A 27501-nucleotide genomic window follows, 5' to 3' on the forward strand; every position below is an offset into this window, starting at 1 on the left:
AATAATGTAAAACGACTTCAGCTTGACAAGAAACACCGAAAGTAAGCAAGAATAAGTTTCCTATAATTTTTTTTGAAGATAGTTTTCCTACAATTTTTAGGTTTATTAGAATTATTTTCCTCATAATCATAGGCGTAGAATAAGTCCCTTGTTTGGTCTCTATAGGTTTATTTTATTATTCCTAGTTCTAGACTAAATAGGATTTCTAGTCATGGGTTAGAGCCTATATAAGGCATCCATTAGATTTAGATTTAGATTGTACTAGGCATTGTTTCATTGCATTACAACCACAACCACAACCACATCTGTCTCTCTCACTCAGACTCACTTCCTGTGTGCAAAGCAAGGAAAATGTGTCCCCTACGGTTCATATTGATATTCTTGTCTGCCACGCTTGCCGGTTCCTTCTTGTTGAGAAACATCGCCTCGGAAAATGACTCGGAGATATGCGCACATTCTAATAATGGTCTTCAAGAACCAGATGCATCATCATCCCCCTCCTTCTCATGCAAGGTTGCATCTGCTATGAGATCTGGGTTTTGGACATGCGTTGACATGGCAAGTGGACGCTACCTATGGAGAACTTTGGTGTCTTCTTCGGCTTCTGTCCATTCTCACTAGCTAATTTTTCGGATTGGTTTTTCTTCGTAGCTCTAAATCTCTGATTCATTTGCTTGTGTAAGCTTTGTATTCAGGTTAACATCTCAATTATAGTTATGAAAATACACGACACTGAAAATTTGATCAGTCATTACCCTGTTCGATGCTGTCTAAATATATATGTTTACTAGAGAATCTACACGAATCTGATATTTCAAGGTAATATGAAAAATTATTTCACATACATTCATCTGCAAGCATCCCACACAAAGTTGAAAACAAATTCAAATTCTTGCATTAATGGAACTTGTAATTATCACAATGACTAAAGCTTCTCAAGAACAGAATAAGAAATACTACAATCAAATCCCCTACAATCGTGTCCCTTGCTAGGATTATGCCTCCAGGGGAGAGACGACTTCAACTGGGAGCACCAAAGGTGGTTGTTCTTGCTGCTCTGGTTGTGGAGGCTCTTGTTGCTGCGGCTGTTGCTCCCCTTGCCAAGTCCAAACAATGTCCTTGAGACCTGGTCTCACCTCCTTTTTCATGACCTTCTGATACTCTAATGTATCTCCACTAGACTTCTTCACCTCCACCAAGTGAAAAGACGGGGTGATTTCAAAGATCTCAGTTTCAATGCCTAAAACCCCCTTCCTGCCTTCCGTGGACCCTTCCATTCTCAACAACCCTCCATCCTTCTTCTTGATTTTAAGTCTCAGACGCTTGGCTATGTCTTCCAGCTTGCTGATGATGGTTGAAGCAGTTTTGTTGGATGTAAACCGCACTTCTTTTTTCTGTTCAGCCTCCTCAAACAGTCCAGACAAGTCAAAGCCAGCCGAGTAGGAGATGATATCAAAAGCGTTCAAGTTAGACGGCTTCTGCACTAATTCTTGCTTTGCCTCTGTCACAGAATTGTTATCTTCACCAGGTCCAAAAATGGCATCAGCATCCAGAGGGGATAGCTCTTTCACTGGTACTTCAGCAATTGCAGGCTTTTGGACCAGCCCCTTACGGAACCAAGAAGATTGCATTATTTTAGACAAAGATATCCGAGTATTTGGATTTGGGTCGAATATCTTTGACAGAAACCTGCGTACTTCAGGAGTAAACCAGTTAGGGAATTTGAATTCCCCCTTACCAATCTTCCTATACAACTCCATCAGATTTGCATCATGAAATGGAAGATAGCCAGCCAATAGAACATATAATATCACCCCACATGACCAAATGTCAGCTTTGGCACCATCATAGCCTTTCCTGTTTATTACTTCTGGGGCAACATATGCAGGAGTCCCACAGGTTGTATGAAGCAATCCATCTTGGCGCTTGGATTCACCAAGGGCACTCAGTCCGAAATCTGAAACCTTCAGATTTCCATTCTCATCCAAAAGTAGGTTTTCCGGTTTCAGATCACGATGGTATACACCTCTACTGTGGCAGTAGTCAACAGCACTGATGAGCTGTTGAAAGTACTTTCTAGCATCATCCTCCTTTAGCTTGCCTTTGGAAACCTTGTTGAAGAGCTCACCACCTTTGACATACTCCATGACAAAGTAAATCTTGGTTTTGCTGGCCATTACCTCGTAAAGCTCCACCACATTTGGATGTCTAATCAATCGCATCACAGAAATTTCACGCTTGATCTGATCAATCATCCCAACCTTCAAGACCCTCTCTTTATCAATTATCTTTATGGCCACACTCATGCCAGTTTTGAGGTTCCTAGCATGGTATACCTTGGCAAAGGTTCCTTGGCCTAACAATCTACCCAATTCATATCGCTGCATCAGCACACTCCCTTTGTTTTCCATTTCCGACTTCTATTCTTGTACACAGTAGAAGTTACTTCTATATGATAGCTTAGAATATGATATAGGAACTATTCTCAAGAATCTAAAAGGCTATGAGATCAACCGTCCTCATCGACATAATGTTTTGACAAGAGGTACCCCCTCAAATTGACTACTGCAGCCGGCATTTGAGCACACAAGCGAGATGGGCTGTGAGTTTGTCCAATCTCATCCTTGGTAAACAAGGGCAGCTCAAACAGAGCTACACTCTCACCAATCACTGAAGAAGAGTTTTCAACTTTGAAGCACATCTTTCAGCATTCCCTAGGTTTTCTTCTTTGATAACCCCGAGAAAACTGAAGAAGATGAGTAGCTGAAACTTATGCAGACAAGAAACTGAATAGCAATCAGCTAAGTTTCCAACTCCCTAACAAATATATCAGATTTCCACCTGAAAAAGAACCAAAAGGAAACAGATGAGCCTTTGCGTGCTTAAAATTGCTACATATTGCAGAATAAATAATCATAGCACTGAAAAATGTGATAATTAGCCATAATTTGACAGGTCTTATATGTATCACTCTCACTGCAAGCTATCAACTTTAGCAAGTTGTCCACGTCTTAGAAATAAATTGAGAATTTTGTTACTTCACATGGATTTGAATGCATATTTTGACAATTTTTCTATATCTTTCTCATTGCAAGCTATGAACTTTAACATGTACTTCAACATCTTGAAAGATAAAATGGGAATTTTGTTACTTCAACTGTTAAGGAATCCATCTTTTGGCATATGCAAGCTAGGACTTAGCACCTATACATCTTAAAAGAAAATTTAGAAGTCTATATATTTTCACATGGTATAGAATTTATATACATAACCTCCTATGTCCTATGTTATGAAAATAATTGTAATATCAGAAATTCATATACATATGCACACCTTCAAAACCTAAATGTTGAATCAAGCATGAACAGAACCGAGCACAACTGATCTGTTTCTTGTGAGAATCAAGATTGTACAAAACTCAATCCTCAAAAGAAACAGGGAAAACCCAATTCTCAATACGGAAAATTATAAACAAAATCTCTACCAATTTGCCAAACTCAACAAAAAATCCATATTTTGCAGCAAACAACAAGAACAAACTAGAATTGAATTAAAGATTTGAACTTTACCTTAGATTTGAGGAAGAAATCTCAATCCTCAGAGTTGAAAGTAGATAAGAAAGGAAGAAGAAACTGAAAATTGGGAGAGGTTGAAGTGTTTCTGGCGAAGTTGGCTTCTAGCTTAGAAGGAAAAACCAAAGGTGTATTGGCCCAAGAGCGCCACGCACCTCTTCTTTATACCCTCATTCACTTTCTAGACTCCTACGCCAACCATTATTTCAATATCATTCTCATTACTTTTTTGTCTCTTTCAATAATGAGATTAAAATCAGTCTCTTTCTTTTTTTTTTATTGTCATTATTAAAATCCTAATTATGGAAAAAGAAATGACATTCTACCATCAATATCATCTGTGAGACATAATATTTAAACAAAATATAAAATAAATAAAGAAGATCATAAAACTAGAATATCACATTACAAAGCAAAGAAATAAAGTTAAAGATCTGACGGGTTACATATCAGATTTCCAGGATAAAGAAATTATTTTTAAATATTCGACTTAGTGTTAAATCCATTAAAACGATAAGATCCATTAATATAAAGATTTTCTTTGTAAAGGTAGAGTTTCTCTATCTAATATATATTAAAAATCCTGATACATTTCTCTAATTTATCATATTTTCTTTCTCTATTTTCACAATAGCAACCCCAAATATCAAGAAAAAATATCCCGACTTTATAAGATTTAGATAGGTGTCTTGATTTGTCAATTTGGTTGTCATTTACAATATATATGTTATTTGAGAAAATATAATTAGGTACCATAATTAATTATTTTCTTAATGGATCTTAATAGATTTTAAGCTTTTAACGGTCAACACAAACTTTAATGGTTCAGTTTTGGTTTTAGTATCATTCACATGATAACCTACCGTTTGTTATCCGCTACAAGCTAGTTGCTTTAGCAATGCTAACTAGTTTTTTGTCAAACTTTAGCCAAAATAACTAAAATGTTATTGCCGCCACTTTTGAAATGAGTCTACATCAGTTCTCTTTATTTTTGCTAGTTTTCAATTTATATTATTTATTGAATGAATAAATAATAGTTTAAGTGTATTAATAAATTACATAGATCAATTTAAATGAATGTTTTAAATTAACAAAAATAATAGAGAGCATCATCTCGCTCTCTATATTTAGAAGCGAGATATCTAAAAGTTAAAATAGAGAGTCACTTATGAGTCTGGTGCAACTACTAAAATTGAAAAAAAAAACAAAAAAAAACTAAACATGCTCTTCAAAATAACTAAGGAGTCAAGATACAAAATCTGCTAAAGATGCTCAAAACCGAACTATTAAAATTTGTGTTGATCGTTAAATATACAAAACAACTTAATAAGACACGAACAAAATATGACATAGTATTTTGCAAAATTTATGAAATCCTTTGTACGAACATATTTTATAGGGTGCGTCTATTGTCACCCTACCATTTTCTTAGTTCACCCTACAAACATTTGAATTATTGAAAGACTATATTACCCAAGTGTAGAATGACTACTAAGTACATTAATTTTCTAAAATCCAAATTTGTAAGGAAAAATAAATAAATAACCAATGAATTAAATATAAATATTACTTAATTTCTCATTGGATAACATTAATCTTCATCTTCTCCACCCAAATTTGCATTTATTACTATTTTTTTGTCTTTTTGTTACCTCTTCATCATGAATTTGTTATTTAATTCACAAAATCATTAGTGTTAACTACATCAAAATCTTTGTAACAGTTTTTGTAAACACCGAAAGTAAAAATTTAAAACATGACAAAAAAAATCTCAATATCTTCTTCATCGCTCATAGAGTCATAGTTGTTAATTAACTAATCTTTTGACATAGATTGAAATAGATGAACATTGAAACAAAAAGAAAAAAAAAATTAGATTATGATTTTGTTAGGAAACTTTAATATATTATAATTTTTTTATTGGTATAAATTAAATGCGAGATTTTCATTAAAAAAAATCTCTTTTAATTGGATATGTCATATAAGGATATTCTTGGAAATAGAAATGGGTTACATAAGTAAATTTAATAATTGAAATTAAAATGTAGGGTGTAATGAGCAAGTATGGTGAACAAAGAAAATGATAGGGTGACAATAGCCGCACCCTATTTTATATTACAAATATATGCGTGAAATTGAAAAGAAAAGAAATCTTCTCAACTTGATCGGGTTCCGTAGTTAATCACAGTATATCCTCCTAATCGGTGGCATAAACCCCTAATTAAGCCGAGGTTTCCAGATGTTCTGTGTGCCACATGTAAACTTATATATATATGCTAATCATTGGTTTGCAAGGTGCACACCCTTTAATATTCACCGGACGCGTTTGATTACCATTATTTGCTTACCTAAAAAGGTTTTAAACAAAAATTCAGTTCATCTACGTAATCACAATTTGCTTACCTAAAAAGGTTTTAAACAAAAATTCAGGTTGACATCCACCATTAGACATTAATTACATATAAAAGCTCACCCAATATTACCTATGTATGATTTCTACTTTTTCAGGTGAAAGGTAACCATTCATATCATACCAAGTTCTATTAGGTTGGTATGGATGGTCATCAAATATATCACACATCTATAAACAATAACAATTCGCAAGTCTTAATCGATTTCAACTACAACTTGTTTCCTGTTGTTTACATTCAAAATTTAATTTTCTCGAAAACATTTAAGAAACCGAATTTTAATTTTGAAATGAGCTTTTACTCCACAAGATAGAAGATCATGAAGGTTTTTCTCCTATTCTATTAAGAGAGTCTAAAGCATGTTTTAAATATGTGGTAGACGAAAATCAAAGCTCAAATTAATGGAATTGACTCAAATTTGGGGGCATGTGCGGATAATTTAGGGTGGTATTAGGCAGGCCTTGTGAAGCTTCATGCATCAACATCTTTCGACGTGTGCTTTGTCGCAAAAAAAAAAAAAATATCTTTCGACGTGTCACACCCCAGCCAATGAGGAGATGACAGCACGACGGTGAATCAGTTGGAATTTAGTAAGGGGTCTCACACTCTCACCTTCCTGGGTCGTTGTACTAAGTGCTAACACGCAGCCATCCAATTCTGAGGTCTCAACTGGCGATGCATACCTACCATACACGTTTGAGGTCTCGTTGTTAGTCTTTGGCCTCTTGTTAACTCACTTGCTTAAGCTCGTGGATATCCATCGTCTCCCACAAGATTCTGGAGACCTCTAATAATTCTCTTGTCATGATCGAGGTTATAGTTATATAATATATGATATTCCTGAAATGATTGATGAGCTATATGAACTTTGGCAAAGCTAAAGCCAAAGTGCCAAAATTGTCTGTTCATTTTTAATGAATCCCTAAGAAATCTTCTGGGGTAGGATGTCGCATCTGGAATATATGATGATAATTGAGTTTAGTAATCGTGTAAGGCAGAGACCAACTTTTGTAATCTACAATTTTCTTATGAGTATGAGATCTGAGCCTCTGAGGTGGTGGAACAAGGTGTCTGGCATATTCCGAGTCTTTGGTTCCAGACCTAAATTAATTAATTCTCCCATTGAATAAAATTCAATTAATTAGTTACTTGATGTTGATGCCTTCAAAGTTCAAAACGGGTATGCGTCCGTCCAACTTGGTTAGATATGAAGTTGACCAAAAAAATGTAAGTCCTTCGATCAAGTCGTGCTTCCATTCCTTTACACGGCACTTCATCGCTTAAAATTATGTTTCGCGTGGGAGGTGGGTTAGTTTGATGGTTGGTTGGATGAACACTTGCCTACATTTCTGCAGAGGTTGACTTGACAGAGTCATAGAGACTTATTTTTCATATCTAAAAGACTATTGCATGATTTGCATCCTACATGTAAGATAGTTCAAACGCATTTCGTTACTACAAATCTATAATAGAAAGCAATAGAGCATTATTTGTTTTTTTTTTTGAATAAGGGATTAAGCGATATTAGCTCCTCGGAGGCAAACGATGTAGGGAACAAATCCCACCCTCTATCCCAAAGGAGAGAGGTTTGTCACACTCTGGGAACCCACCGCCCGTCCCCTTATTTTTATTTTATTAATAACAAAAAAAAATATAACCTAAAAGAAGGGGGGACATAAACCTTACCCCAAAAGCTATAAAGAAAGACAAAAGGAAGTGAAAAAATTGAAGCAGAACCTCAAATTTTCCCAACTTCCAGATAATTAAACAGCTTGCAAAGCAAAACAATGGAAGAAAAAACAAAAATTGCCCTATCTGCCAAGAGAAGCCATCAGCACCCAGCTTCGTAATTAAACCAAATAACCCCTGTAACATCATGTCCAAGTAATAGTGACCAGCGTTTGCATTATAAGGAATGCCCATGCAAGAAAGGGAGTTAAACATGACGAATGTAAGGGAATCCCAGATCATCCATACAAAGATAAAGAGATATATTAGGCGGAGGAGAAGCATGCCATACCAGGGATGGAGAAAGTAAGCCCATGTTTGCCATTCTATCAGCCACCGTATTACCTTCCCGAAGAATATGGGAACAATGAAAGGTCATTGCTCTAATACATGCTAAGCAAGTAAGCCATGCAATTCGAAGCAGCCAAGGTGGAACAAAAGATGAGGATTTGATGCATGCAATTACACTAGTCGAATCACATTCAAGCCAGAGGCATCGCCAACCATACTGGAAGACATATTCAATCCCAATGATCACACCCATAAGCTCTAAGTAGAAGGCAGATTTGTGTCCCAAACCTTGACAGTAACCGCCAAGGTAATGATCATGGGTGTCACGAAACACACTACCACAAGCTGCAGGTCCTGGATTACCCTTTGCAAGACCATCAGTATTCAACTTAATCCAAGGAAAAATTGGAGGGTGGCAGAGAACTAACCGAGGCGCTACTCGGTTTTTAGGAATAGGCTGAATACCCAACCCAACCAACAACTGAGTGTCAACCAAACCATTCGAATAACCTGGCATGTAAGGAGCAGAAAAGAGAAGCCAAGCCTTTAGTGAGCTGAAAATTCGCATGAGGGAAGGGCACTGGTCCTCAAATTTAAGCTTATTGCGAGCTTTCCATATAGCCATAAGAGTGTAGAGACAACTAGCAAGCCAAATATTTTTTAGTTGGGGAGAGAAGGACTTGCCAATAATGGAGGTAAATAACCCACCAATAGTGCCACTAGTTGGTAAGATAGTCCCAAAACAACATGCTAGCCATTTCCAAACATGTTGCGCAAACGAGCAAGTGACAAATAAGTGAGTAGAATCCTCGACATAGCCAAAGGTACAAAGCTGGAAAACAGACACTGTTGGGATACCCCGTTTTTGAAGTTGCACATCAGTAGGTACGTAGTTTATCATAGGAAAGGCGCCGTGCCAGTAAAGATAACCGTGGCGGAATGAAAGAATGCCATACCTTAGAAACCCACTCATCTTCTTAAAATGATTGTCGGACTAGATGGTATCCATCAGAAAAAGAGAAAGAACCTGAGCTTGAAGGCTCCCAAATTAATACATCATTTTCAGGTTCAATTGGTAGTGGAATTTGAAGAATTTCAGCCCCCAAAACCGGAAACGAAATTGAAAATTCACTGGGCAAGGTCCATTGCTGATTAGTAATAAAATTTTCCACCTTACTCATCAAACGTTTGGGAAAATTCGGAGCCTGTAATTTTACAATTAAGGGGGCATTCAACCACTTGTCCATCCATAAATTCACCAACTTTCCATCACCAATAAGCCAATAGAGCATAATGTTAAATGCATAAACGAACTCCTAAAATACTCTTTTTCTCATGCATGTTTCAAGTTAGAACATACTATAAGGTTTAATGTAAACAACAAGCCTATTTCTGTTTTGTTTTTCCCGAGTATGTGCTATATAAGCAGTATATATGACAATATATGCGACGTTATTTAAATCCATATAGTAAATAGTTTCGCGTAGATATAGCGGGTAAAAATGTTTATAATAAAGACATCGTAGTGTATTTGTTGCACAAGTAGTGTCACAAATGCACTTTTTTGTTTTTTTTGTATAGTAGGGTAACAATTTCACAAGTACATTATCCAAGCTATATATATATATATATATATATATATATATATATATATATATATATATATATATATATATTGAAGCACGTAATCCAAATATTTGGAAGATAATTGAGAAAAAAAGGTCATCAAATCAAGTAAGCGTTGTTGGTACACAAAAATTTCAAATAGAGAGACTAGCTAACATAAGCTTCTCTCCTTCCATGTTTGAGAAGTAGGAACCCGAAGCTTTGAGTTGTTGAAGAGGCCAGGAAATGGGTGCACCTGCAAAAGAAGACATTTCAATGCCAAGTAAGAGGTTGCTAGTATGAGTCTTTTTTCTTGGTCTTGTTGCTAGTATAAGTCAATGAGATTTTTGGTTTGGTTTAGTATATTAAGTAACTTCAGCTTGTGGGATCAATAGATAGTCTTCTTCTAGAGACATCCAATAATAATTCTTGAGGGTTTAGCTTTTAGTATATGTATTTAAAATAAGTAAGAAATCAATTTTGAAGTGATGGGTATTGAACTTTGTCAAAGTAGCTTTTGTTTTTCGATGAATCCTTGAAGAACTCTGGAGTAGGATGTCGCATCCGTAATGATATTTCTATTGTAGTAAATCACTAAATCATGTAGAGCAGAGAACAATTTTTGTAATCTTCAATGCTATTATGAATTTGCCTTGTGGTGGAAAAGATGAACAAAAAATAATAATATCAAGTTGGCTGGCACCTTCCTTGGCCTAAAATCCCCCATTAATATAAGATTCAACAAATTGCTGAGTACTGATGATGTGAGCTTAGAGATCAAGTATTAACATCCCAAACGGTTCACTCAAGTAGAGTTTGTGTGCGTTTCATAGGAGAGTTAGAGAGAGAGAGGCTCATTTCTATTGTATAGTATAGGACAACTTTTTTAATTTTATACAGTAGAGGCTCTTTCATCGGCAATGGAGCCTACAAGTAAAAGTCTCTTGTTTGAGAAAGAGGGTTGAAACTCAGTCTTTATGAGAGCTTGATCTCTCACTGTTAATCGGTAAAGAGCACAGCCGGGGGAGGGGTAAAGCCCGAACGTGGTCGAGAAATACGGCAGTCTGCGACTTGCACATGCATCCTAGATAATTCTAGGTGTCTCGCGAAAGTGAAATCAAAGACACTCCTCACCTGAACGGGACAAACGAAGAGCTTTCATTGTGAGCTTCTTGTATGGCAACCACTAATCAGATACAAATTATCTCTAAACCCTAAACCCTAAACTTATAAGCCCAATAATTGAAGTATCATCTTCTATGCTCTGGACCAGAGTCCAGAGACCAGAGTCCAGAGACAAGCAATCACAATCATTGTCGACCATCTCCCTCTAATGTTGAAGGAGGAAAGATGCACCAGCTCATCCGAGGGCAAACACATAAACAATAGTCCGAACACATGAATTTTCAAATCTGTTATGCAATAATCAAAGAAACAAATAGGCGACCATTTCAAGCCATACGCAAAGAGGAGCATATACAATGATGGTTGCGTTTAGTAAACGTACACCTATGATGAGGATAATCTACAATTTTCTATGAAATTGCGCTTTGAGATTGATCATTATATTCCTTTTGTTTCAAACCTAGATTACCCCATTAATATAAGATTTAATTAAATTCTTGGTTGATGTTGATGCCTTCAAAATCAGTAGGCGTCAAACTTAGTTAGACATAAAGTTCACTAAAAATGTAGACAATTCCCTCAAGTCGTGCTTCATTTACAGAATATGTGTGGCGTTTCACCAAACTCTTCGTCGTTGAAATTCTTTTAGGTATCCCCTTGGGGAGTGGTACCTTGCATGGTAGGAAGAACCTCACGTTGCATTTCTGTAGGTGTTGACTCTACCATTTTTATCTCGAAACGTGAAGGGTGTGTTGTTTCTTGCCAAAGATGGTATATACATTTTTATTTTATTTTCCAGCAAAAACTTTTGCCAATGAGCAAATCAACGGCAAAGGTGGGATATAAATTATCGATGGGGCTCTAATGAAGACTATTAAAATGAGGACTTCATAAGGACTTTTTTTAATTAATGGTTGTGAGACCCACTTTTCAATCACATTTTGGTAAATCAACCGTTATATAATTAGATATTTATGAGTAGATCATTTCTGCAAATTTTCAACCAAAATAATAATCGTTAAGACATTCATAATCGTAACTTATCATATATGAACATGAAAGGTGCATATTTGATAGATTTGATTTGTCCATTGAGTTGATCTAGTTCAGTACCTTAAAGATTAGCAATTTGGAAGAAAAGTTTCAGAAGTGATCTATTCATGCATACTTAAACATCTAATGGTTGATTTGCCAAAATGTAATCAAAAAATGGGTCTCACAACCGCTGATTAGAAAGTCTTTATGAAGTTCTCATTTTAAAGACCCTCGTTAAAGTCTCTTCTATAAATTATCTTTATTTAGCACTTGTGGCAACAAACTGTCATTGGCATTTCAGTTTTGACGACGCATGCGTCATCAGGATGGGTACCGGATACGTTTTTTCTCATACTATTTTAGCGAGCACTTTTGCCAATGAATTAGGCACAAAGCCATAAACAGATGTTTTATCAAAATTTTGTCCATGCAATATTCAACACTTGCGAACCTAAGAAGCAACAATCACACGAATAGTGAAGCACTTCAAATATCTAGATGATAAGTTGACAGTGAACCAGAAACACGGGACACGATTTCTGCCAGCATCTTGCATAGAATACCACAACTCTGAAGCCTAGGCCGGAACCAAAGAAGCGATTTTAGATTTTAGATTTTAGATTTACAGTAACACGTAGGGGCCGTATCCTGTGGGCATAGACACCTAGATATTCATGCAATCCAGCGGCAAGTTTTGTTTCAATTTTCTAGGTAAAAAAAGGTAATTTTCGAGCGCTTTTACAACCACAACTGCAGACACTGATGAAGAACACTGCAGACACTGAGATCATAGATAAAAGAGACGACATTAGAGGATCAAACATTTTCATGCAAGCATTTGAATTTATCTTACATATTTTACAACGATGGATTCAACAATTTGTAGGCGAATCTTTACAGCCAATGTTCAACCATGTCTTCAGTCACAAACATATGATCGCACATGCACAGCTAGAAGAGTAACAATACGTGAGCGTGTGGTACTAGCACCATTCCAATTCCAGTATATCTTTTGTTGCCAAGACTAAGAGTCGGCCCGCATGGATCCAATATCCAACGATGATGCTTCCATCGTACTAACTGTGCTTGGATTACAGGCATGAAGTTCGGTGCATATGTCTGTTTTCTCAAGGTACTCCTCTGCATTCACAAGGAATAGTGGTCCATACTCGAAAACGATCCTCTTGCACTGCCAAATAGTATAGCATGTTAGAGTCTAAATGAAACTAATGGAACACCGAAATCATAGAAAAGAGATGTGCTTGCATTGCCCCATCCCCACCCGTCCTACCTTTACAATGTCCAACAAATAAGAATTCTTATGGAACTCTTTATGGCTATTTCAACAATGTCTTACCACCAACCATATGTAACTGTATTTCAACAACGTTTGTATCCCTCCTACCGCAACTATGTAAACCTTAAACAACCAATATGTATAAACCTTATTGCTGTTATAAAAAAAAATGTCCAACAAATAAGAAAACTAGAGAAAGTCTCCTTAACGAGTTCCGAAGGGCCATGACAAAGAAACTGGTTGATCTTAATGCTGCAACAATAAAATTCTCACATGGATATTGATTTTTAGATTCATTGACCAATTAAACAACATGTCCATGAATACAGTCTATAGATTTCGACTTTCAAAACTGTCCTTACCTTCTTGACATAGTTCTCCACAGAATTGCATGCCTTCAAAAGAATCTCAATGATCTCCAGCTGACAAAAAAGAAAGAAGAATTTAAGTTGTCTACAACCCTTGTAAGATATTTCTGAATGCTACTGCAATGAAGATGTCCAATAAATAATGTCGTACTAAAACATTAGAGTATTCCAATCTGGCAACGAGATCAAAAGAAAGTAAAAGGCAATTGTTTGATCAGAGGGTGGATAGTGGAAATCGGGCAAATGGCAAATCAAAATCTGATTATTTAAGGATATTTCTTTTATAATTAATAATTATGGGTGAAAGTACAGACCTGTGTATCAGGATCTTTTAACTTGGCTAATACTTCTGAAACAGCCCGGTGACATAATCCACAGCTGTCCTCACGGAGTTGCGAAGAAAATGTTGCAACTTGCTGACATAGGTTGACCTTCCGACAGAAATCAACTGGTTCTACAGAGGTAACCTCTAGGAAGAAGAGAGGAGCATAGTAGTCCACCAAAGTGACACACTGTCCCATAAGAGAAAAAGAAAAAGAAAATACATTCAGAACTGTCTCAGAAAGCTTCTTATAGTAATTAATTCCATACAAATGCTACACAGTGCCAAATGCTACATATAATCCCTCATAGTTTATCTACAGTTCTATAACATATGCTGATCAATGCAAAATGCAAAAAGTAATCATGCGATTCATGCCAATGTTTTAGATGGTGCTAAATCCTGCATACAATCCCTTACAGCTATCTAGTCAGTGCAGTTATACTTGACAAATGACAGCTCTAAAAACTCATAGCTCAGTTACAAAACCATACACTTTGTTTATGCTGAAGGCATCCAAGATTGTTCAACCTAACATATCAATATCATTCATAATGTATTTACCAAAATACCATTTGAGACCACTCACTCAGCCAAACAACTAATAGAAACGATTTTTGATGGCTGGAATCATAGACATTCTTTTAATTTACCATGATTCTACAAACCTATCAATGCAACTAGAAAAAGAGTACCTGCTGGCTGAAAGACTTCAATTGAGAGCAGGTGTTATGTAGAGTTGCAATGATCTCAGTCTGAGTCTTGTTTTCACTGATGTAATCAAGTGCCTGAGATGCAAACTCCTCACATAATGTGCAAACATTTTCATTCCCAGAAAATTCTTTCAAAGTTTGAGGTTCCCCCTCTTGCACTGATCCAGAAGGAAAAGGTATCAATTAAGTTATTCATTGCAAGAACCAGGATGTAGCAGTATTAATCAAGCAATCAACTCATTGTATAAGAAAGAGATTTGTCCACTAGAAAGACTGAAATGTGCATAACACACTAGATTTTAAACTCTTATTTAGTTTGAATGTAAGTACTGATTTTGTTCTCATAGGAGGAAATGTTAGCGTATCACTTTTGAAGACTGATATTTGGACGACAAAATGGGCAATGACTAGATTTTACCTGACAAACTAAGCTCCACCACATGTCTAGCATCACAAGCCCAACTGGCTCCCAGCACAAAAAGAATCACAAACCCAACTCTCATATCCATGGTGCCTGAAGTTCCACTCAACAAGATTAGAGGCCAGTATAAAAGCATTCATAGTATGTCCAACAATAGCAAACCATAAATGATTAGAATCTAGCATCTCAATATAAAGAAAACAAAAAAAAAAGTGTTGGTCAGATAATCTTGAACTGTAACAGACTAACAGGAGAGCTTAAGGTGCAAACAAGATTCAACAACAAGAGGGTCAAACATAGTTTACTGGCTTCATTCGAATGCAGAAACTGGTGAAGTTGAAGGTGATAGCATCCTGTTGCAAGATTTCATCTACTTCTACATAAGCAAAAGTTAGACACTATGGTGAAAGATTACAGCCCGGGCGGCTTATTGAACCCAATAAGGGCTCGGTACTAGGGTCAGGGCCGGAACCCCTTATTCAGTACTCACTAGCAACGGTAAAACACTTGCCTAAGCTCATGTTCACTTCTTTCCCAAATACTCTTTGAATTCATGATTTTGATGAATTATGCAGTTATAAGCAATAGCAACTGTAACATCAAGTGCAAGAGAGCCCACCTATTTCAAAGTAAGCTTGTTAAAATCTACCACAAGTTCAACTTCTGCTTCTTTCCCCAATACTATTTGAATCAGCTATGCATGATTTTGATAACTTGATGAACTAGTAAAAGCAATAACAGCTATAAAGTCAATCACCAATCAAACAAAGCATGAGTCTTTATCAATCACATAAGCAACTGATCATCTAGCAATTCAATGAATCAAAAGCTGATTAGAATATAGGGGAATACGAACAAAGTCTTAAAGATTTCAGCTTTGGTGTTTGGCGGCTGAGAAAACGTGGGGAAGCAAAACCATGAAACAAAAGTATCGAACTTTTGACAAGATTTGAAGTTCCTACGATGATATTTGGCAAAGCAAACGAAGATGCGCGTAACTGAAATACTGAGGAATCGGAGAGACAGATATTTACCTGAAATTGGTGTTCCTGGGATTTGGGGTTGGGGTTGAGCAGCAAAACGAAGGCGTTGAATTGTTGAAGCGTTGTTGCTTTGATTGTTGGCTTGTTATATACAACAGCTACCTTTCTGGGTCAAGCTTCTATGTGCTAAAGCAACACGTAGATTCGGGTGGGGTTTCCAGCCTACAAAACGACCTCTCATACATCTCCACGTGTCATTGTGCTCATATGATTCGGTTGGTTTTTTTTTTTTTTTGAAGATTTTCTTGATGAAAATCCTTCAATTATTATTATTCGTTTTTAGATGAATAATTAGAATGCTTGTGGTAGTAGGATTCTAAACAACGTCAGTATGCGGATTCCACAAGAAATACAACGTCAGTGTACTCCTAAGGAAACATCACTCCTTTTGTCAATCCAAAACAAGTGTACTGTGTCTGTATAGAACAAGTATTTGGATTTTCTGTTATAAAATGAGTCACTTTCTTAGCTTTTGAGGCATAATGCCATTTAGTTTGACATGAAATGTGTTGCTAGGTTTTGTTTTGGTCAAATTTGTTGTGCTTGGACTTGGATGGATCCCAATTGATTTTGTCACACAATTCCCTTGCTCTTGTTTTTTAATTTCAAAGTTGGTATAGCTTTTTACCAACTTGCAGAATGATGCCAAACAATGTTTGTTATGGTCATGAATCATCAATATATCACATAGCAAAACAGATTTCATCTCTTTCAGTAACCATAAGAAGTTATGAACTTTTTCAAAAAAAATTAAAAAAAAGTTTTGCACAAAGTAGTGAACCCTATTCGTATACCCAACTCAGGACTACCATCACATACCCAACTCAGAATGATGCCAAACAATGTTTGTTATGGTCATGAATCATCAATATATCACATAGCAAAACAGATTTCATCTCTTTCAGTAACCATAAGAAGTTATGAACTTTTTCAAAAAAAATTAAAAAAAAGTTTTGCACAAAGTAGTGAACCCTATTCGTATACCCAACTCAGGACTACCATCACATACCCCTTTACCCTTGCCTTTCTGATATCAGGAGTTCTGATAGCTCAAAAACTTGAAAATGAAGTCGAGGCAAGGTTTGGTGTTTGGCCCCAAATTTTGGTCATTGCCCATCATAAAGCACATTGATCAGCATACGAAGTTGAACATTAGTACAACTTTTAGCAAGACTTACTCGTATCATAACAATAAGTTAAACATTAGCATCAACGAAAGTGAAACAAATGGAACGAACAAGGATAGAAACATTTTCACAAACAACACAGAAATTCTTGACAGATACCTGAGTCTGAGAAACAATTTCAACCTAAGTAAAAACAGGTTCTAAAGAAAGGAGAATCGGAGACAGAGGGGAGGGAACACAAGCATACGCATACATAACTAAATGTCAGTGCTTGATTGAGATCAGCTGATTGACTGGACGATAAATTACTTCAAGTCTGGAGTTGGCTTCTTCTTCTTCCTGCTTTGCTTTGTCAAAAGAAGTGAGAACCGAGCAAATCCGGACTTCTTTCTTTTAGCAGAAAAATTCTTGAGACCACTTTCCTTCTCAAACTTCTTAGAAGAGGGTTGATCACCGTTTTGCTTGCTGAGCATCTGACCCAGTGACACCTTTTGTTTTATAGGTGTCTTTTCGGTCAGTTCCATTTCATCCTCTTCAGGCATAAGCAACTTCCTGCTTAGGATTTGTCCGATTGATAAGGTTGGCCTCAGAACCGGCATTGATTCATCACCAACTAGATTCAGACCATTTACGTCACGCAATTCCAACTCTCTGGCATGATTTGATGGGCAAGGATTCTTGAACTTGGTAGAGTTGTGTACCGAAGAACGTCTTTTTTGACCATGCTGGGATCTCCATTTGCGAAGAGCTTCTTCCACTGCCAGCTTGCCCCTATTTGCAGCCTCCACTCTGTTCAGTGCTTCTTCCAATGCCTTTTTACTGGTTTTGACTTCCTCGGTTGCTTCCTCTACTTTCTTCAAGATTTCTGTTTTCGATACATTTGCATCATCAACATGCTTCATGGCATCTCTTACTCTCTTCTTAGAAAGCTCTTCTGCATCTCGAACCTTGCGGGTTAGGGTTGAGTATTCTTCAAATGAAAGAGTTACTCCTTCAGGTTTCTGCAATGCATCTCCAGATGAATTCTCCTGGTTTGATAGAGCCTTAATTTCTGCAAGAGCAAAAGCTTCTGCAGCTCTAGCTGCTGCTTTCATCTTTCTTGCGGCAACCAACCTGATTTCAGCTGTCTTTATCTTACCTCTCGTCTGCTCAATCTCGGAAGTTGCTCTCGAAACCTCTAACTTGGCAGCTTCTGCCATTTTTTTGAACTGCTCCGTCTCAGAACTCAGTCGTCGAAGCTCCTTTGAAATATCTAAAGACTTATCAGGGGCACCTTTAGATTCAGCATCCTTTGCCAACTGTAGTTTTTGTTTCGTCTGGTTGAGCTCTTCTTCAAGAGACAACATTTTTAAAGAATTTGAAGTTAACCTCACACGGGTCTTCTCAAGTGCGACTCTTTCCTTCTCTAATTTCTTGTTGAATGTTTCAACGGAAGCCCGAATGTCAGCAAGATCACTAGTAGTCCTGGTAAGGTTCACCTTAGCTTGTTTCAATTCCATTAAGATTAAACCTGGTGCTGAAGAAGGACAAGAGCTCACACCTTCCCGTGCATTGCAATGGCTGCCATTGTTCCCATGGTTTTCCTTATCTGCTTCATTTACCACAGGAGTCATGTAGTCCTTACCTACATCCGTCTCGAGGTCCACTTCAGATACTTCTTTCTGTAGCCTTTTCTTCAATTCATCAATAATCTTTTTGGTTTGTTCCAGTTCTATTAGAACATCAAGAGTTTCCCTTTCTTTCAAAGTGAGATCTTTCTCCAACTGTAAAGCCTGCTCCTCCAGTTTTTCAGTGTCGACCTCTTCCATGTCATGCTGCAATTAGGAACGAGTTAAACACAATACGGCTATAAAGCACAACAAACAAGAACAAGAAATCATGCTTACTATTGGACAATTTCAGAAATGGATGGGGATACATATATACTACTTTACTGTGAGAGAAATCAGAAGAAGCAAATTGAACAGTTCAGAGCTTTAGGTTATCAAACAATGAATGTTCCCTTCGAGGGAACCATATTGGGATGATCACAGAAGTTTATCTAACCAAATCTTTGAAATAGAAACATGAATCCATAAAAAATAATCCTACAAGGTTCTTTATTCAGCCTTCATTTGGCTCTATAAGGAATACAAACAACCAGATCTTCTCTGGACCAAAACCGCCAAATAAACATATCAGGAAATGTGTAAAATGTTGCCAATCATAGTCCACTATTTATTCGACATGGGTATCTTCCAAAAGAGTCCAAATTTTAAACTCCATATCGGATTAAAGCCACAGATTCGATCAATGTCACAAACAGACGGCTAATGCAAGCAATTCCATTACAAATTATAAAGTGGCACACAAACAAACAGTCTGGACAATTTTCCACATAAACTAAGAAACAAAAATTCCTTTCAAAGTTTCGACTACATTTAGAAGCAATTGTATCTCTTTCGCTGCTCCAATGCAAGTATCAGAGTGCATTACCACTACAATTTAAAATGCGCAACAAAAACAACCAAACTCAAAAAACACAAACATACATTTCCACTAAAAACTTCCTCATAAAACCCCAAACAATAAGGCCAAAACCCCAATGCACTTAGTTTTTCTGCTTAAATAAAAACCCATTGTCAACTTAATCCGAACAAAATCCCATCTTAAATTGTTTGGATACAAAAACAAAGTGAATGAGAGAGTAGCTATATACCTCAGGCTCCCAATACTTGTTATTAGCATTTGAGGGTTTCCAGTACCCGACTCCACCGAATCGACTCACCGCCTCCTTCACCGATTCAAACGGCGCCGACGTGTCGATCTCCGCCCGCAAACCCGACCCGGGCACTCCCCCATTCACGCCGCTTTTATCGGGCTCCATTTCCGGACCCTCGGACAATTGAACTGAAATCCCAAACACAATCGAAAACAAACAAAGGCCGAAACTTTAACACACCCAAGAAGCCTTTGGTCAATGATAGCGTTTTGACTGCCCAAGAACGATGTTTGGCTTTGGTTTTTTGAGGTCACTCAGTTGGGGAGTTGAGAGAAACCAGTGTGATGAGACAACCCAAGAAGCACGGCTATAGAGAGCCCAGGATAGAGACAAGAGGGAAACTAATAAGAAAAAGTTAAGGGTACGTTACTACGTTTTCGTTTATCCGAAAGTTCCGGAAATACCCATCGCCATGATCAACTTTTCAGATTACTTCATCGTTAATATTGCCGGGTTTGAGGTCTTTATGGGAAATGTAGGAGATGATTCGTAGGCTAGAAGAGTTAAGTGCTTTGGTAGAAGCATTGGTTTTTTGAAAAGTGCGTTCTACGCGCGAGTGAATTTCCAACGGCAACAAAAGCAGCATGATTGACCTAACGGGCTTGTGGCCTTGTCGGTAATCATAAAAGCGCGTAAAAAGCACTTTTCCGCTATCGGCTTGGGCTTGTTGGTAATCAAGTACAGTGCAGATCCAACGTTCGGAAAATCTGGACAAAAGCACTTCCATTTGTTCCCCACACAAAGCCAAAGCTTCTACTTCTATTTCAAACACCACCTAGAGTTCAGCACTCTCTTTTTACTTTCTTTCTGTTTTGAGTGTTTTCGTTAGGTGGTCTGTTGTTCAGGATATTTGAAACTTTGAGTAATTATGCTTGCATGTGTTTTCTAGTTGCTTTTTGAAGCTACTAGTTACGTTTGTTACTAAATCAAATCATTCATATATATGTTAGCAAATAAAAATGAATAACGGTGATTCAATGTACTATTGGTTCTTATTGATCGACATTATGGATTTGATTCAGGGCAGGGCATGGTTCTAATAGCTATTATGAGAGTTACAATACAAGAAGGATTTTTATGTCCTGTTTGTTTTGGGGTGTAGGCTTTGTCGAACCCCGTCAACAAATCTGTTGTGTTTTTCACTTTCTTCTTCTAGCTTGTATCTATTTGTTCATGTCGTCAATATTGTGAGTTTGATACTGGTTTGCTTGGATTTCGTGTTGTAAGGGCAACATATTAAACCCCAAAGCAAGTAACCCATAAGATAAGCTAACTGAACAACAACCCCTTCAGTGTGTCTGATAGGGAGGCCAGTTTGGCGTCGACCTCCAGTGGCGGGAATGCTACAGCTTAACACTGATGATGCCTTTGTCCCTTCTCTATGTCATGGTGGTGCTAGATGTGTTGTGCGGAAGTGTCAATTAAGTATGAAGTGTCAAAACATGAAAAAGATAAATTAACAGAAAAATTCGTAAGCCATAATTTACGTTGTTCACCTCAAAACGGATTACATTCACGGGCGAAGACGGCAAGGTGATTCCACTAATATAAAAAAAGTGATTATGATTGAGGTGTTTAATACTCAAACCCAAATTTCAATTACACCCGAGTACACTCATGGAAAGAGAAAGATCAAATAGAAAAACAGTTACTTAAATTTATATATTTTGTCACTCACAAGAACAAAATCAACAAAACAAAAGGTGATTTTTCTTTATAACCAATAGATGCGGCTACGTCTCAATAACTCAAAGCTACGGCTCCTTCTTCTCTCTCTTAAATTTTAATTGGTGACAAAAGGCATATATTTATATGTGAATGAGATAAATTCCAAAATCTAAATTAAAGACAATTGATGAGCTTATTATCTAAGCCACAAGCCAACGGCATGTGTTGTTCGAAATGACCATGGTGGTTTATAGCTGAGTTTGCATATATGAAGGAACATGTAGCCTCAGCATTCCAGTTGGGTGTGCTCCCCAACCTAGGTTCGAACCCCGAAGCTGTCAAAGTGGCGAGGCACTGTGCTGCAATGCACAGTTGGAGCATTTCACATGCGCCGAAGGGGTTTATCTTGGGCCTAGGAAGCCTTTGGGTTCCCCTTGACAAATTCAAAAAAAAAAAAAAAATGTAGCCTCAGCATTTCAAGCTGAGTTGCTAGCTACAAAGCACGGGCTTAAACTACCACAAGCTTTGGAACTTTCTACTGTTATTGTCCTAAATGATTGCTTGGTGGCAGTGAAGGCTGTTTGTGATATGGGGAGAACCTCTCAGTGCTAGATAATTATTTGGTAGAAGATAACCACCACAGGTGGTCGAGTTGGTATGTGGAACCCCCATACCCGGGTTCGAATCCCGTCGACGCTTATTGGAGTTAAATCCCAATATATTCTTGGTGGCCAGGGGGGAGGAAGCGTTTTGACAAGATCCCCCGAGCACGGATTAGTCTCTGGGCCTAGGAAGCCTTTGAGGACACCGTGTGATTAAACAATCAAAAAAAAAAAAAAAATTATTTGGTAGAAGATATATGGACAATTCTTAAGTTCACTCTTGGGGTGAATGAACATATTTACCTGTATTGTCAATTAACATACTTTTACTTAATAAATTTATCATCAAACTGTTCATATCTTAGATTAACCTTTAAAGATCATCTCTATAAAAAAAATCAATCAAATCAGAAATCATTTAATTATCTAATTGAATCAAACAAATGGATGGTTCTAACAATACTTACTACTATTATGATGAACCGTCCATGTATTTCATAGAAATGAATAATTAAAATGTCTTCAATTTGATTGATTTTTTACAGAACTAATCTTTGTATGATATTATGCAACATGAATGGTTAGATTAGAAAATTATAAAGTTAAAATGTATTAATCACAATAAATGGTGAATATGCTCGTTCACCCCTGGGTGAACTTAAGATTTATCCAAGATATAAAGCTTTGTTGCATGAGTTGCCTTTTGTTGGTATTCAATATACGGTATATACCTATAGAAGCTCCAATTAATCTTGTAGCGCACAGGTTAACTAGTCATAGATTTGATTTCACTGTTTAAGATGAATGGTTCAACTGCTCAGGAGTTTGTTCTACATGTCATTGTTTAAGATTGTATCCGTATGAATCAATAACAAAACTCTTTCTTTCTTTAAAAAAAAATAAAAAAAATATATATATATATACAGATCCTATCCAGAGCGATGCCTCGCTTTGAAATTTCAGAGCGAGGTTAGGGTTTAGGGTCACTTTTCGGTCGCATATCCACATCTCGACCGTTCAGTTTTTATGTACTAATGTATAGATCATCTCTGAAAAATTTCAGCCAAATTGATGATCGTTAAGGTATCTAACTCGCTTTAACCAATGGACGAACTGAATATGTCCAACCTGAACCGTACTAGCTTTAAGGCAGTTATCAATGCCTTAACGACTATCAATTTGGCTGAAATTTTGCAGCGATGATCTATACATTAGTGCATAAAAACTGAACGGTCGAGATGTGGATATGCGACCGAAAAGTGACCCTAAACTCTAACCTCGCTCTAAAATTTCAAAGCGAGGCATCGCTCTGGATAGGATCTATATATATGAAAAAATTGAATTGAGTACTCTGTACTCTGATTCAGCAGATTACATGTAGGTATTGGGGGTCATAAAATTATTTGCTTAAACCGACCAAACCGAATCAATCTGGTGGTTCGATCGATTCAACGAAGTCAACTTGGTGTTCCTGAACCAAACAAAACCAAATGTGATGTTCCTGAACAATTCGTGTTAACAGCCGAACAACCTATTTTAAATTTTTGATGCCATGTCGCGTCATTATTGGTACTCATTCCTGTTGCATGGTCTGCAGTTCCCCTAGCCCAGGATTCTTCGAAGATTTTAGAATTTTTGAAAGCTACCTTCTGTACGTATATATTAATTGCATATTGTTCTAATGAAATCCTCGAGTTTTCATTCATGATACATATGACGGCCCACCTTGAAAGTTTCAATTCCCCCTTCCAAAAAAAAGCCATGACTCCTCTTTTAGGTTCTTCAATTACGATCGATTTGTTGAACTTTAGCTCTGATTTGCAAGTTGGTCATTGGTTTTGGCCCTTGGCCTTCTGGTCAATCGATATGCTTGATGCTCCAATGGAAAAATATACGAGCCTATATCCTAGCTAGTCTATATCAATGGCCTCAAGGCAAAGACGTTCAAGTATGGAGAAGCATGAACTAGCAAGCGAACTACTTAATTCGTTACTTCGTACGTATCTAAATGGATAGGTAACTAGCTGAGCATGACACACACACTTGGCCTTTCATCCAGCAAAGAACGAAAGTGATAATATGCACATTTAAATTTTAAACAGACAAGAAAATGAAATAATAGTCGACGTGTCAATTAACACTCGCCCTAATATATAATAGCATACGTGTAAGAGTTGCGAATCACAGATCGAGCACCCATAGAGAGCCATTTCAAAGTCGGAGTTTTAGAGCTTCAGGCATGCAGCAGCACGTAGACCATAAATCCCATAAATTTGAGTCACTTTCTTCTCTACGTCATACACAGATTTTATTTCACTCTCTCTTTCATACAATTTCATGCAGATCTGGTTTCCGATTCCAATCCATATGTGGTACTACCAAATTTAAAAGAGCAACGAAAATTTTCCAATATATATCAATCTAAACTTGGGGAGAATAATTTTTATTAATTATGATTAATCAGTTGGCTGATTGTGAAGTTAGAACCGGGACCTTAAAGTAGACTTTGAACAATTCCTCTAGGAATTTAGCCACCTCTAATTTACTAATGTGGCGTGATGCTTGTTAATTAGAAAATATAAATTAAGGTTTTAATTAAACGTGGGTCGGACGAAAGGTATGCATCATGCATGAACCAAGCTAGCTTCTACGTACACTTTGTATCACGTATATATGATAGAAGGGCTATTTCACTACGCAAAGGTCATTTTGCAACGAGGCAGACGCATTCTTCTACTTGATTCCAGGCCACGTTAAACTTCATCCACTTATAGTCAATTATCAAACTCAACTAGAACAAAACTTCATCTATTTTACTTAATTCGTTGTTATAATTAATACACACCATCCCAGAGACCCAACTGATAGGAACCCTAGAATCAAGTACGTGCTTTTCATTTAGTGTCACCCTTATTGGTAATGGATAGATTAATAGTAATGGTACTAATTAGTAGTTCTAAGCCTCTGCCTTTGCCCTGTCATGCATCATGAGGCGGAGCATGTGTAGGAGAGCCAAGGGAGGAAGCTACACCGGCCATTTTGGTTTATGATCGACTATAATAAGACCTAACTTGAACCCTAACAGTTAGTGAGAAACCTATTCTGCTTAACTAATTATTCTGCAGAAGTACTAATTACTATGTAATGACTTCACGAGAAGCCTTTATCATGGGTCAGCGTAAATTGAATGAGACCCCAAGGACCACAAATATTTAATCCTTCCTACTGATTGATTTGTTAATGCAGAGTTTAGACCCATAGATAGGGAGACCATGGCCATAAAGACCCACAAATTTGTGGGAGATACATGTAATTAAGTACCAATAGGAATAATTGCAAATGCATGCGGTGTTAGAATTTCCATTAAAACCGGGTTTAATTTGTAGGTTCATTCTCAAAGATCATTTTTGGCAAAAACTACATCATTCAAGTATTGTCAAATAAATAAACGCACGTATATGTGTTATACCATATAAGATCACAGTCAAATAAATATATGTTCTTCAAATTTTTAGGTACCGTTCGGGAAATATTATCGTAGGAGGTGATTCGTCGTGCAAGTAGTTTGATCATGATAGTCTAATACGGAATGAGGTCTTGAGGAGGAGAACAAAGAAGATACAACAAAAGTTTGGAAAAGAAGAAAGACTGGGAGCATTCTTTTAAAGACCAATTTAATATATATTTAAAACAAGACGTCAAGAATTGATCACGATCATAAAAATGGTTAAACTTTTAAAGTCAACAATAGAGTTGTACGAGTTAATTAACCTATATATGAACATATCTTGTTTGTTTGCTGACTTCAACTACTTCAGTGTGTTGCGCACTTTATTTAAATCCCAAACCAAAGAAAAGCCAACCCAATATTGCCTCTCCTACTTCCTCACCTCCTCTCTCACTTCAGACCAAAACCGTCCAAAATGTTCAGCGCCAACCATCAGCTTCCCCAGAAGTCTCTCCCAATGAAACAAGAGGATGACAAGTTCTTCTCTAGGGTTCTGTCCAAGGAAAGCTCCATGGCCAACCCATCTTTCAAGGTCTACTATGGAGGACTACCTGCTAATGTACCATTCATGTGGGAATCTCAGCCTGGCACTCCTAAACACAAATTCAGTGAAGAAACACTTCCTCCTCTTACTCCTCCACCTTCTTATTATTCCAACAATCCCAATAAAAAACCATTCAAGAAGCACTCAAGATCCAATCTTTTACGTGTTTTGTTCCTAAAGATAAGCCTCAAGAAAAACCATCTCCCACAATCTCCATCATCCACATCGTCTTCCTCGTCTTCGTTGTTTTCCAAGTCAGATTTGTCAATCCGCGTGCCTATGAATACCTGTGGGAGCAGGTTTTCAAGCCCGAGTTCGTCTTTTGATTTTAGCGGAGATTATGAAGAGGAGGGCGTAGTTGGCTCGCCTACTTCAACATTGTGCTTTGGATTTCGTAGGGTGACTAGTGGAGCCGACCGAAATTGTCACCGGTTTTGACTAGTGACTGGGATTTCGTTGCTGTTAATATTTTGGCCATGGATCTGATGGCCAAGGTACCTCTTCGAGAGTTCATGCTTTGTATGGATCTTGCTTATGTTTTTGTTTATTCGATCATCGGATCATGTGTAGAATGTATTATCTTAGTGACCTCTACTGCCTAATTTTCTTATACAGATATATGGTAATTGGATTTTTAGATGTATCTAATTAAACCATGTAATTCAGTACTAGCTAGTCCTTTTCCTTCTCCCTTATGTCCTTATAGGCAAAGAACATTCATGAAGTAAAATGTGGCAAAACATGTATGAACAGAACATTAATTCTGGAGCTGTTAAATGATGTAAAATATAAGCAATGATTAATTTTAAGGTACTATTACATTATATTGCCAGTACAATATTGTTATATATATTACCATGATTGGAGTTATTAATTTCATTGAATAGGTAAGCACGTTAAAGCAGCTATTAGATGGCTGAATATGATCTCAAAGTACTCTATGGGTTGCTTTTGTCTGATCCAGGTTGTTCTTAAACGTACAATTTGTTTTGATTTGGGTTTTGGGAGCAGGGGGATTTGCATTAGGTACGTAGTTGGTTGTTGGGAACATACTAGTGTTTGATATTCTCTGGTCGTGGCTGCAGAAATATTCAATGCAAAGAGGAAAGATGGGTAGACGTTCCTATCCATATAATCAATAGTAGCAGCCTCTGCTCTCTGCCATTGTTAATTATTTGGGAATCTTTTGCCTCTGCCATGTCCTCTTCACATGTTAATTGAAAGCTAGCTTCTTAGTTTCCGATTGAATGTCAGAAAAGCTTGTTACAGAAAGTAATTGGTTTAGGGTTTCCGGCAATGGGCGGAAAAACTCAAGATCATTTTAAGTTTCTTGAAAGACTTTTTGTTTCCGATGTGAGAT

The 27501-nt window shown here is 37.1% G+C and overlaps 5 protein-coding genes across 5 annotated transcripts; 1 reads left to right on the plus strand and 4 right to left on the minus strand.

Moving 5' to 3' along the window:
- Positions 1-872: 872 nt before the first annotated feature.
- LOC133719710 (CBL-interacting protein kinase 2-like) lies at positions 873-3726 on the minus strand. Its single transcript, XM_062145879.1, has 2 exons — positions 3570-3726; positions 873-2841 (listed from the first exon to the last, which is right to left on the minus strand). The coding sequence occupies exon 2, from the start codon at positions 2409-2411 to the stop codon at positions 996-998; it is 1416 nt and encodes a 471-aa protein (XP_062001863.1). The 5' UTR covers positions 2412-2841; positions 3570-3726; the 3' UTR covers positions 873-995.
- A 4193-nt stretch (positions 3727-7919) lies between these two features.
- Positions 7920-8975, minus strand: LOC133722757 (uncharacterized). The gene has a single exon (XM_062149626.1). It carries the CDS (start codon positions 8973-8975, stop codon positions 7920-7922), a length of 1056 nt encoding a protein of 351 aa, XP_062005610.1.
- A 3582-nt stretch (positions 8976-12557) lies between these two features.
- Positions 12558-15916, minus strand: LOC133721424 (uncharacterized). The gene is made up of 6 exons (XM_062148040.1): positions 15745-15916; positions 14886-14981; positions 14450-14625; positions 13747-13944; positions 13427-13486; positions 12558-12956 (listed from the first exon to the last, which is right to left on the minus strand). The coding sequence occupies exons 2-6, from the start codon at positions 14974-14976 to the stop codon at positions 12792-12794; spliced, it is 690 nt and encodes a 229-aa protein (XP_062004024.1). The 5' UTR covers positions 14977-14981; positions 15745-15916; the 3' UTR covers positions 12558-12791.
- Positions 15917-17159: 1243 nt separating this feature from the next.
- LOC133722377 (WEB family protein At2g38370) lies at positions 17160-20149 on the minus strand. Its single transcript, XM_062149264.1, has 2 exons — positions 19757-20149; positions 17160-18872 (listed from the first exon to the last, which is right to left on the minus strand). Exons 1-2 carry the CDS (start codon positions 19922-19924, stop codon positions 17364-17366), a joined length of 1677 nt encoding a protein of 558 aa, XP_062005248.1. The 5' UTR covers positions 19925-20149; the 3' UTR covers positions 17160-17363.
- Positions 20150-25916: 5767 nt separating this feature from the next.
- LOC133721964 (uncharacterized) lies at positions 25917-26831 on the plus strand. Its single transcript, XM_062148743.1, has one exon. It carries the CDS (start codon positions 26013-26015, stop codon positions 26577-26579), a length of 567 nt encoding a protein of 188 aa, XP_062004727.1. The 5' UTR covers positions 25917-26012; the 3' UTR covers positions 26580-26831.
- Positions 26832-27501: the final 670 nt, after the last annotated feature.

Source organism: Rosa rugosa, chromosome 7 (genome assembly GCF_958449725.1).
Source record: "Rosa rugosa chromosome 7, drRosRugo1.1, whole genome shotgun sequence".
In the NCBI taxonomy this organism is placed as follows: Eukaryota; Viridiplantae; Streptophyta; class Magnoliopsida; order Rosales; family Rosaceae; genus Rosa; species Rosa rugosa.